Below are 12,482 nucleotides of genomic sequence, written 5' to 3' on the forward strand. Positions count from 1 at the left end.
TCTCTCTCCCCCTCCCTCCTTGTCTAGCTCTCTCTCTCTTTTTTCTCTCTCTCTCTGAGCCACCCTACTTCCCAAATCCATCACATAAGAGCTGGCTGGAGAGGAGTCAGCAGTGACTTCACTGTGAAGCAGGATAAATGTTGTAAGTCAGCTGACTCTGACTCTGAATTAATCAAGGTGTGAATCTTCGTGTTTGCGGTCTCTAAAGGTTGGCAGATGTTAGCGTGAGTAGCATTCGCTTAGGTCAACAGTCTGTGGACTTTTTATGTTCACTGTCCAAACAGCAGATTATCAGTCAGCTCACAGTGTGCACAGCAGGAGCACAGAATGGAAAATGCACATCAGATGGGGAGAAGAGCCATTTTTAAACCAGAACTTTCCAACTTCTAGTTCCCCCTGCTGGCAAGACACTTCATAAAAGAAGGAGCAACTCCACCAACATGTTTTATTTATTTATCTGCCTTGCACTTATTCTTTTTAACTGTATATATGCCACTCTGCACTCTCAACTACCCCGTGGGGATAAATACAGTTATCTAAATCTAAAAACTATAGCTTTACATTTTAAAACGGAACTCAAGCTCTGTATTTATAATTATCTTGTTTCATCCTCTCATTTCTTCTGCTTTCTCTCTGCTGTTAAACATTTATACAAAGAAAGCAAAATACCACAATAAAGTCTTAATTTTATTCTACAGAGGTATGTTTGAGTTGGTTTGGAAATAGGATGTTAAAGTTGGAACTGCCAGGCAAGAAGAAAAGAGAATGCAGTGAAAGAGGAAACAAAGCGGGTTAGTATGGCACAGGAGAATGCCAACAAAGAAGACCACAATTAAAACCTGAGATGGTTTTCCAACAGTCTTGAAGGAGTTCCCAGAGATGCTGAGCACTTGGTAGCACTTTTGCCTTCCCTCTGAGGTCCATCTCACCCCAAACCATCTCAATTGGATTTAAGTCAGTTGACTGAGGAGACCAGGTCATCTGGTGCAGCACTCCATCACTCTCCTTCTTGGTCCAATAGCCCTTATGTCACAGAGTAGGAATTTGTATTTGCCTTTTATAATTGGTTTTATTCTGATTTTAGTGTTTATTTATGAGTGTAGTTTTTATTTGCATGATTTATTCTGTTTGTATTCCATGTTTTTATATGACATTGTTTTAATCCACTGTGGACTGGCTAGGCAAATTGGCTGATAGCGATCACTTGCTGAGGCATGGGTGTGTCCCGAGGTGGCCTATCAGCTGTTTAAAGGACCTATTAAAAGTGAGCTGGCTGACCACTAATGGAGAGAGGCCCCACATATGAAGAGGAATGCGTGAAGGCGAGTGTGGAAAAGAGGGACCAGCTGCCTGATCGTAGCGTGCGACGGCTCATTTGGAGATGGACCGGTTCCGACAGCAGGGCAGAGGTACACCTCTGCCTGCATTTGTGAATAGTGTCTCCACTGCTGTTCACCAGGTGCAGTCGTGTTGGGAGAGGGTCGCCATGGCCATTAGCCAGGTCAGCTTCCGGGACGATGGTTCTGGCCAGTAAATGTTTACTTAAAGGGCGAATCCACGAGGGGAGCCGCGGTGGCATCGAGCGACAGTGTGTGAGCTGGGCTGGTATGTGACAAGCTAAGTGGAGGGACGAGACGGGGATAGGAGGCTTCTCCTTGTCTGCCTGGGACAAGGCTGGCGTGGTCCCCGCTTTGGAAGAGGAATTTTTGTCCTGCTCATGAACACATAAGGAACATTCATCCTGGGTTGTGGGTCAGTTGCATCGTGGGACTGGGTGGGATTTTAGATGCATGAAGAAAATTGTTGTCATATTAGGCAATTAGGCAGTTTCGTTGTAGCACTTGATGGTCTTTGGGACTGCACTTGGGGACAGATTCAGAGTTTTAGCAATTTTCCAAACTGACTGACCTTCAGTTCTTAAAGTAACAATGGACTGTCATTTCTCTTCTTTTTTTTTTTTTTTTAAAGCTTAGAGTTCATATTATAGCAAGAATCAAATTTCAAATAATGCTGCCAGCTGTGTACCAACCTGACTTCTGTCCCAACCCCATTAAAAAGGTCAAGAAATTCCACAAATCAACCCTGACAAGGCACACCTGTGAAGTAAAAACTGTGACTACATCATGAATTCATTCAATTCATTCAATTCATTGAGAAAAGGCCAAGGGTTTGCAGCACTGGCAACAAAGCAAATGGTGGCTACTTAGAGGATTCTCAAATATAAAACATATTTAGAGTTACTTATCAATTTTTTTTCTTTGCTACATTGTTCCATATATCTTGTTTTATATATTTGATGTCTTTGGTATGTGTCTACAGTTTAGAAAGTAGTAAAAATAAAGAAATGAGAAGGTTTGTCCAAACGTTTGACTGGTAGTGTATATTCGAAAACATAACTCCTATTTTGGAATATTGAAGATGCCATAGTGTGATATAGATACGAATAAAGCTAATATAAAGAATATATCATTATATGATTTGTGTTTTCTTACTTCCCCCAGGGAATATAAAGGTATTTACTTTCCTCATTTCAGCATAGACAAATACAGTTATAGTAATATTCAGTAATATTGTAGAAATAAACAACTCTAAATAACCTTTTCATATAATTTAAAACAGCTGTAGTAGCAGGCTAATAAAATAAAAAACAAAAACAACCAGAATACAGATAAGAACTTTATCCTGAGAAAATCCTAAGGGAAACTACTATTAACACAGTAAATGTAGTAAAACAACTACAAACAATATTATTATGAAATACATAAACGTTATTATATGAATAAAATATAACAAATATAACATTTTAATTGTTACATCAACTCAACCTTAAACCTTTTTTTAAACTGTAGCAATAAAGATTTTTGTTAAGAGATAATGTACAGAAATAAATATATTTATATTTTCTAACTTAAAAACTGATAAGTTATAGTTACGTTTATACTTCACTGTGTCCGTGACACGTTGAAAACTGAGTAAACAGCCACTTTTTTCTTTATTCACTCGTCTCGCTCCTTCCTCGCACTTGACGACCTCTTCCGCCGGAAGTAAACATCACGTGACTCTGAAAATCAGCTGATCCTCCGTAGACATCTTTACGAGTCACGACTGCGGCGATTAATTCAAACCGTCTTCTCTGTTGTTCTCGGGTACATAAATGCCGCTTTAAAGCTTAAATGTTGGGATTAATTTCATTTTCTGAGTAATCGCGGTCTCTGTTTCCATTTAGCGGTTTTTATTATTCGTGATTTTTTTAATTCTTACTTTCTCCGGCAGGCCCAGGCGGATCTTTGACAACTGCAGCCATGGCGCTGAGCGATGCCGACGTACAGAAGCAGGTAATGAACCGTTTTCACCTATATAAAGACACCATTTTAACGCTTGTTTTCGCTCGTTAACGAAGCGACTCGTTAGCCTGTTACAAACCTGAGAAATGCTTTCAGCCGCTGTAGGATTTACAGGAAGTCGGTGTGTCAAAGGAGAATGACATTGAGAGAGCTGCATAAGGGTTAGCACTGAATTAAACACAAACGGCACCTAGAGGACAATATTTGTTCTTTAAAGGGGTGCTTTTTTTTTTTTTTTTTTTACATAAAATTGACACTTGGACCCAAATAAGCCGCTATTTCTGCAGCTGAGACTTAAGGATGTGATACTGAGGGTCATGCATCTCTGCATGATCACATGATGAACACATGCCAAGAAGGAGGAACTTGGAGTGAGTGAGCCACCGTGTTCTCACTGGAAATCTCCTCAAATATGGAAAATAAGTCTAATAAAAAGTTCCCACTGTACACTGCCATGACCAGGGATTTCTATATCAGTTGGCTGTTTGACACACATTAATAATATATTTAATTTTCAACAAATCTTAATATTAGCTACTTTTGCTGTTATTTAAATAGTTTTGAAACAGCAATTAAAGTGGCAATAAAGGGTTATGGGTTAATAAGTTTTTATATGTTATACTTTTATTTGGTGTCAGAAAATATGATAACACATTCTCAAAGGCCAATGTTTTCCCGTGTATCATGGGGTACCAAGTCATGAAGCAAAAGTGATAATTATGTGGCTCAGCGGTCATCATAGTACCATTTTGGATCTTATGGCAGGGAAACTCCCCAGTTCTTAATCCCATCGAGGATTGATTCCTAAAAGGCAGGAGGACGAGCGGAACTTTGAGCTCTGATAAGTCAAGAATGGCTCATTGTCAATCAGAGGAGGGTCAACACTGTAAATACTGACACCGTCCAATATGAAATGCTCATGAGTGTCCCTCGCTATATCTTAGAAATGTGTAAAACCATAAGTATAAAAGTTTAAGCACTAGATTGTATGAAACACAGAATTTGTGTGAAGCCATTGTGGAATTTCTAGTAGTGGGCCATCAGAGGGCGACTCTCCTGGCTGCCAAAACCCCCCAAAAAGATTCATGGTTGTATAGAAATCTGTGGGGAAACAGCTCCTATGTGACCTCAGTGGACACTTTCCTGATGACTTCGTGGGCTCAATTCCTAGTTTCGGGTTACATTGAATAATACATGAAGTTCATTATCTGAATTAATAGAGTTGCTGAACAGTGAGCCCGTGGTTTAAAATTATAGTTTTAATTTCCTCAGTGAGATCCATCCCTCGCTCATCACCTGTTTCTTTGCACAGTTGGTAAAATGACGATGTGCAACAAAATTCACAAACATTTTCACTGAAGCGATGGAAACCGCCCTGGCTTAATCTCATCTTTACCACCCCAGTAAAGATTTTAAGATGCCCTCTCTACCCTTAATGATGAATTTTTGATACCCCAGTACATATCTGTAAGGATGTGATTGGAAAACCATTAGAATAGTTTCTGGGTTTATCTAAGAGTAGCTGCATCACTAACTGCTGATGTACACCCAGTCATTTTGTTTGTAAGCAGGCCTGAAATAAGACAGAAACCGCTCAGGTCAGGAAAGGGAAACAAGAGGTATCCCTAATAGGATTCAAAGGAGGAAAGATATAAGAAATTGCTGACATTTTGCTTCATGTACACTGAAAAATAACAAAACTCACTGATATCCTGAAGTATTTGTTAGACGTTTTTTTTTTTTTTTTTTTTTTTTTTTTTTTTTTTTTTTTTGAAGGTGTCTTTTTTCCTATCTCAAACCAGAGATGACACACCTCACACAGTAAAATGTACTAATCTTTATGGGATATCTTGATGTTTACCAGACTAATGCTTTGCTATTGTTTTACCAAAAGTTTAATGATGAGTTTCATTTCCAGTGTATTGCATTAGAAAGGAAAGTCACAAGTTGCATTAGGTGCAAATCTTTTTTTTTAATGTGAAATAAGCTAAGTATATTTGTCATGAGGGTCTTTGAAGGCTCTGAAAATATCTTCAGATCAACAAAGATCAGATCTAATGTTGTTTAAAGATTAACGTGTATTAGATTTTCCAAAAATCGGATTTGGAGCGAAGTGAAAATAAAAATCAAAGAAGCTGTTTCTATGGGATCTAAATTTTATGGGTTTTTTTATACAACACATGCTTGTTTTTAGTTATATTTTGTTCCCATCCACAGATTAAGCACATGATGGCCTTCATCGAGCAGGAGGCAAACGAGAAGGCGGAGGAAATTGATGCAAAGGTATGAAAACACATCACCACACAGTGCTATGCACAGATATCAGGCTGGATAGATTTTATGTCTTTATTCGTGAGTCAAAGCTGAGGAAAGACAGGGAATTGGACTATGTGGACAGACATTAAAGGTCACCTGTAACTTTGTCTTCATGTAATTAATGAACTTAATGTTTAGAAGCATCAGGCCTCCTGGCCCCCATCAGACTGTGTGTCATTACATAGATTTATTTAATTGTTTTGTCTTAAGAGGAGAACAAAAAAGCAACAAACCAGCTAATATATGCAATCAATTATTTTTTAAAATTGCAACGTCCATCAGCGGACAGTGCACGTAGTGAAGGAGGACATGTAGAGGGTTGATGTGACAGAGGGTGGTGGAGAAGGGGGCGGATGATGGGAGAAGTCCAAAGTAGAAGAATATCCATCCATGTTCTGCTGCTTTCCAGATGCTCTCCTCAGCCACACTGTCTTCCAGCCCCCATTACTTGTGGTGTTGGTGTTGCCCCCCCCCCCCCAAAAACCTATCTGTAAGGGAGAACTGAGAGACCCATTGGAGGAAGCTCATTCCACAGTTTGTAACTACAAACTTCTATTTTCAGTCGCTACCAGAGCTCGTGACCATACAAGTCACCTGCATCATGTAGCTGAGGGTAGAAACGTGAACAGAAGGGGAAATCGGCATTGTCACAACAGTCATCTTTACTGTGACATTCTTCCAACTCCTCCAACGACCCAGAGTGGGTTCTCCAACTTTTTCCGGATGAGAGCTATGGCCCCAGGCTAGGAGGTTCCTGCTGTAAACCACTTCAGGGCAAGCTGGAGGTCACCTCAGGGGTGATCAGTGCAGCCCTTGTAGACTCCAACACCAGTCAATCACCATTAGGTGGTGCTGATGCTGCATGCTTGCATTACAAGATGATATGGATTGCTCTCATTGTGTCACATATGATGGTCCACAAGTTCCAGCAGCCTCAGGCACTATTTTACAGCAAGGAAAGCTGATTATGAGAAGAGTTGTGTGTGTGTACATATAGTAACCTTCATTGTTTAGTGAGGTTCCCAAAATATTTTCATGTTTCTCTTACATTATTAGAGAAAAATATTCTTTTTAAATGTCATTCTTTATGTGAAAAAGATTTCTGTTTGCCATGAATTCCTCTGAGCTACCTGTGTCTCTTCCTGCAGGCAGAAGAAGAGTTCAACATTGAGAAGGGCCGCCTGGTCCAGACCCAGAGGCTGAAGATAATGGAGTACTATGAGAAGAAAGAGAAGCAGATTGAGCAACAGAAGAAAATGTGAGTCGTGGCGAGACATCACAGGACACATCGTGCCCATCCCTTCTTTCCTTCCTCCTTTCAATCTGGCCTTTTTAAGAACAAAGAAACGGCTGTAATGTGACAGAGTTTCTGTAATTTTATTTAGCCACTTCACCCAACAGTACCTCCTCTGTGACCTGCCTCGAACAGTGCGCAGGGTTAAGAAAAGAGCAAACACAGTCTCACTTTGGGATATAAGCAGGACCAATGTGTGTGTTATTTGTCTGCTTAACAGTCAGATGTCTAACCTGATGAACCAGGCTCGACTGAAGGTGCTAAAGGCCCGTGATGATATGATCTCGGTAAGTCTCTGTCATCAGTTTATATACATACGAAAGATGGGCTGGTTAAATATCACAGCTGAGAGTGCAAACAGAAGAGATCAGGTGTGTTTTTTGTACCCTCAGGAAATGCTGAATGAAGCTCGCCAGCGGCTCGCTAACATTGCAAAAGACCCGGCCAGGTATTCAACTCTTATGGATGGACTGATCTTACAGGTTGGTTTATACTCCGAGGCCTGCCCGCTAACATCCCTCTGACCAATGAAATTTACTCTGTAAAACAAGTTCCATCTGTACTAAAAGATTTCAGCTATTTTAGAGCAGCAGGATCCTCATTTGTGTCCCCAGAATGTGAGAGGGGGGCTGTGACCCTGCCATAATAACATCACTGCACTGTAAACACAAGGATACACACACTCTCAGCATAAAGTCCAAATATGTTTTACCTCTGGCGTGAAAAATAAAACTTTTAATGACATATTAAGTTGATTTCACCGAGTTTTCAGCTTTTTTGTTGTTGTTGTTGTTGTTGTTGTTGTTGTTGTTTTCGTTTGCTTAAATTCAATAATATCAGCAGTTATTAAATAAAAACGGGCCTAACACAGCTACTTAGTTACTGTATATCTCGTAGTTGCATCAGTTATTTTTGGACAGATTGCCTGCCACTGCAATGCATGTGGATCCTTTTAATTATTGTCCTTATGACTTCAAATTTATGTAATGAGTCACTTCAGCTAATTTATCATAAAATAAATAGATAAATAAAAGACAATGATTTAGCATCTCCTCCTTCTGATTCCAGCAGTGCAGAAAGCTGGGATGATACCTGAAGAGGTGATCTTGTAGAGAAGACCAGCCAGACTTTATGATCATATTAATCTTGTCTGGCCAATCAGATAAGCTAATTATATTCTGTTTAGTAAATATGCGGTGGTATTTCACTAATACAATGGATGTGGATGCAATTAGGTTGTGTTCCTCTGGATAATCCCCTAAGAACACCGTCTCCAGTTTAATTTGTTCTGTAAAAACAGCCCAAACTTCTATAACCCCCCTGGAAATGCCCCTGCTCTTGTTAAATCCCATCTTTTAATTGTGAGGTACCACAAGACACAGGACTATTTATAAAGCATTCAGGTAGCCTCTAGGTATTAATAAACCAGTGTGGAAGCGCCTTAAATATACTTTCTGGAGGGCTTACATTGTGCTGATCCTAAACTTTATTGTATGATACAGAAAGGTTTTCATGATATAAAAATATTTGTCATTCTATGCAGATATTTAAAAACTAAAATAACATAATAACCGTCTCTCATCAGGGGTTTTACCAGCTGCTGGAGCCCAAAGTCACCATTCGCTGTCGTAAACAGGACATACCGCTGGTGCAGGTGAGTAAAACAGAAGGTGTCTCTTTACCCTTTTTACCCTGCAGTGCAGTATCACCTGCCCTGCTGTGGGCAGTGTGGGGAAAACCCAGTTTCAAAGTTATCATGTTTAATGATACGTGTTCAGTTACTGAAGGGAAATTTTGTGCTGATCCAGTTGTTTGTATCAGATGAAATCTCATCCCAAACTTCCTTGTACCCTTCAGGCATCCATCCAGAAGAACATTTCCATATATAAAGCAGCCGTGAAGAACAACATTGAGGTCCGCATTGACCAGGATAACTTCCTCTCCCCTGACGTGTAAGCAGAATCACATTTGAACGACAAACCAGTGATCACTAAGGGGAAGTTCTCTTGAAAACTTAGCCACCTCTTAATTTGAGATCAAAATGTCAAACTTTTTCTGCATGCAGGTCTGGAGGTATTGAGATCTATAATGGAGACGGGAAGATCAAGGTGTCCAACACTCTGGAGAGCAGACTGGACCTCATGGCTCAGCAGGTAGGAAATGCATATCTTATCATTTTATCTTTCTTGTTTCACACATTGTAAATGCACTAGTTTACTCTAACTGCACATTATTCTGTTTATATATAACAAACTTGCATTTTAAATCATCGTCACACTGGTGGCATGGTGTTAAATTCTTAAAATGTACGCAACAGAGAAAAAGTAAAACAGTATTCTTAACATGCATTTGAAAAAATGACTTTGTTTTAATACCAAACTTCATTTTTCAGTGCAATATTTTTTCTGTTTCTGTTTTAAACTTTAAAAAGATACACAATGCTTATGTTCGACGAAATTTGAGGCTTTTAATAAATAAACATTACCTACTTTGAGACATGTCACTATATTTACCAATATAAAGAGTATGAAGATAGTTACCATCTCGCTGTAGGCTAGTTTTTCATTTTGAAGTTAATATCAGTGTGTTTAAAAGAGGTGAGCAATATATATTTTTTTTTTCTAAAAATTCAGTAAAACTACACTGTAGTCACAGAAAATGGTCTTGCACTTCATCCAGTAACATACTTCTTTTTACTCTGTTTTTATTTAGTGACTTTATGCTATTAACTGTAAATAAAACAGGAAAACAAGTTTTGTAGTGTTTCTTTTTCATTAGTATTGCACATTTACAGAGGTGGCAGAGAGCAGAGTTATGACAGATGGAATATTAAGTCAGTACAGTAGTGGGTGTTCAAGAATATTCCATATATTCTAACTTCGATTTTAGTAATTTGCTGAATCAGCTTGTTAGGTGACAGAAAAGTTGAGGGTTGTGCAAAAGTCTTGAGCCACCCATTTTTCTTTGTTTTGCTTTTAAGGAGCCACAGTTCTCCAGGCTTTCTGAAGTTCTGTCAAAGCTTTGCTTTGGACATTGGAAGCTTTTTCACTCATTTTCAGTCCTGCACCTGACAACGTTTTGTTTTTTTGTTAAGCCACTTAACAAGAAGACAACGTTTTGTTTTTTTGTTAAGCCACTTAACAAGAATCTGTGAATCACACATAAGAAGGACACCTAACCCAAGGGAAGAACCAGTGTTGTCTGCATATAACAGATAAACTATATAGTCCCAAATAACAGTCTCAAGGTGCTTAATATTAAGAAAGAGAAACTGAGAAAAGGTTGAGTTATGCCAAATTACTCAAGAGCTGGACTGAAAATCCAGTGGCAACAGGTCTTATGGAGGTGAAGCCACATTTAAAATTTTTGGTTTAAATTGTATCGTATATGTCCGGAGGAGGTCGGGAGAGAAGTACAACAGAGTGTCTACTGCCGTCTGTAAAGCACAATGAAGGTTCTGTCAGTGGTGTTGGAGTTCTATTTAAAATTGATGCAATTATGAATGCAGAAAAGTAGAATCAGATTTTGATCCACCATCCAGTACCATCTGAAAGCATCTGACCGGCAACAGCTTCATTTTTCTACATGACAATGATCATAAACACACAGCAAAAACAAACCTGGATAGAGAAGCACACAGTGGAACATTTTCAGTCATGGATCAGACTCCAGAGTCCAGACCTCAACGTTATTAAAGCAGTGTGGGATCATCTTAACAGCCAACATCCAGAAAAGAGCTTTAAGTGTCCTTCAAGAGGCCTGAAGAACTGTTCCTGAAGACTTCTTTAAAGAGAGTTGAGGCTGTGAAGAAGAATAAAGCTTGTCACACTAAATACTGACTTTCAAGTTTGTTGTACAAACTCAGTTTTTACCTTATTTACTGTATTTCCACCTTTTTTTTTTTTTTCTTTTTTTTTTTTTTCATTTTTCTGGATCAATATAAAGAAATTAGGAGGGGCTCAAGATTTTTGCACAGTACTGTAGTTAGTTCTAGCTGTACTTTCTCAAATGTACGAGGAGTAAATTGAACGTCTTCTCATTTTAGATGTTTGGTCATTCAATAAAAATGTAAATGTCTCCTCTCGGGGTTTCGGTTTTATAAAGAAAGTTACTCTGAGGTGATGGTTGTTGGCTTATCCTGTCACTCTGTTTGCAGATGATGCCTGAAATCCGAGTGGCTCTCTTTGGTGCCAACCCAAACCGCAAGTTTATGGACTGAGAACCTCTGCTGTACGAGAGAGAGAGAAACACTCCTTTTAATTTTTTATTTTGTCATATAAAAGACGTCATTCCTTTGTCTGTGAAATTTCTGACGCAAAAAAGATGTTGTGTGATGTATTGCTGTATTTTTTTTTCTGTGCATTAAGGGACATGATAGATGCTGCAACTCAACATTACAGATGTGTACAGCTGTAAGCACTGGTTTGCTCTGCTGCTCCCATTCATGGGCCTCAGTTTACACTGATCAGTCAGGGAAGACGGGATCGAGTGACTGGCTGGATGTTAAACAAGTTGTCCTCTAACTGGATTAGTTTCATGACAAACATAGCATCTGTGTCACGGTTTTCCCAGTTTCATTACCCTCTGCACCACATTTTTGGTTGCATGGAGCATTGTGTTGATAATAGGTGTCTGCTCCAGCCAATCGCACATATATATACATATATAGGCTCGCGCACACACACAAAAATGGAATCCATAGAAACAAAACTGAAGGTTGGATATGATCTTAGAGTTAATTTATTCCTGTTACATCAACTGTACCTTCTCCTCCTGTCATGAATTAAAGGAGTGGCTGATATCATTCCAGAGGGGTGCCCTGTATGTATATGAGGTTTCCAGATTAAATTATATGTATGTGTGTGGTGGTTGTTTGTTTTGATTTCTCATCTTTTTTCTTTTTGTTGTTTTTTGATTGTCTCAAATTCAAAATGTTTTATTGTGGGAATGTGTATAAAGTATAAAATCTGAACCATTAGTATTTCCTCTCTTCTTTTTGACTCGCACATTGTTCTCGCAGCTGAATGATCTCCAGTCTTTCCCATTTATTTTGCAACACTGGCCATTCATGCTTCATTCATTAGTTTATCACATGGTATTAGTCAGACAAAAATGTCCCAATTATCCGGTCGCTCCGAGTATTTTTCCTGACATTCAAGAGTTTCTTGTGGAAAACAAGCCGAGCATTTAAGGAGACTGTGGAGAGAGACACAAGACGCTGCTTCTTGCTGTTCTTGTAAGTATGGTCTTGTTTTTAAAGGAGTTAGATTTGCCTTTTAAGATTTGTCTTCATTTGTCACTGTTACCGAGAGCTGTGTGCTACTTTCGTTACCTCTTATGCATAATAAATGTGGTCCAGAAAGTAAAACGGTTATGCTAGAAAGTTGAATTTGTTCATCTGGATACAGCGTTCTCAGCATCAGGATTAACAGAATCAATTTTCTGGGATTTGCTTACCTGGATTATTGAGCATGTCTCAAAATAAATCAGTTGAGTGCGGCTTCACCCTAGAATCTGTCAGCACTGTG

General features: G+C 39.0%; 1 protein-coding gene across 1 annotated transcript; it reads left to right on the top strand.

The window, feature by feature from the left end:
- The first annotated feature begins 3,031 nt into the window (after positions 1-3,031).
- Positions 3,032-11,926, top strand: atp6v1e1b (ATPase H+ transporting V1 subunit E1b). The gene is made up of 10 exons (XM_080887425.1): positions 3,032-3,146; positions 3,274-3,335; positions 5,562-5,627; positions 6,809-6,918; positions 7,175-7,241; positions 7,347-7,436; positions 8,540-8,608; positions 8,812-8,906; positions 9,020-9,107; positions 11,111-11,926. The coding sequence occupies exons 2-10, from the start codon at positions 3,303-3,305 to the stop codon at positions 11,171-11,173; spliced, it is 681 nt and encodes a 226-aa protein (XP_080743551.1). The 5' UTR covers positions 3,032-3,146; positions 3,274-3,302; the 3' UTR covers positions 11,174-11,926.
- The last annotated feature ends 556 nt before the right edge of the window (positions 11,927-12,482 follow it).

Source organism: Rhamphochromis sp. 'chilingali', assembly GCF_963969265.1.
Source record: "Rhamphochromis sp. 'chilingali' genome assembly, chromosome: 7".
In the NCBI taxonomy this organism is placed as follows: domain Eukaryota; kingdom Metazoa; phylum Chordata; class Actinopteri; order Cichliformes; family Cichlidae; genus Rhamphochromis; species Rhamphochromis sp. 'chilingali'.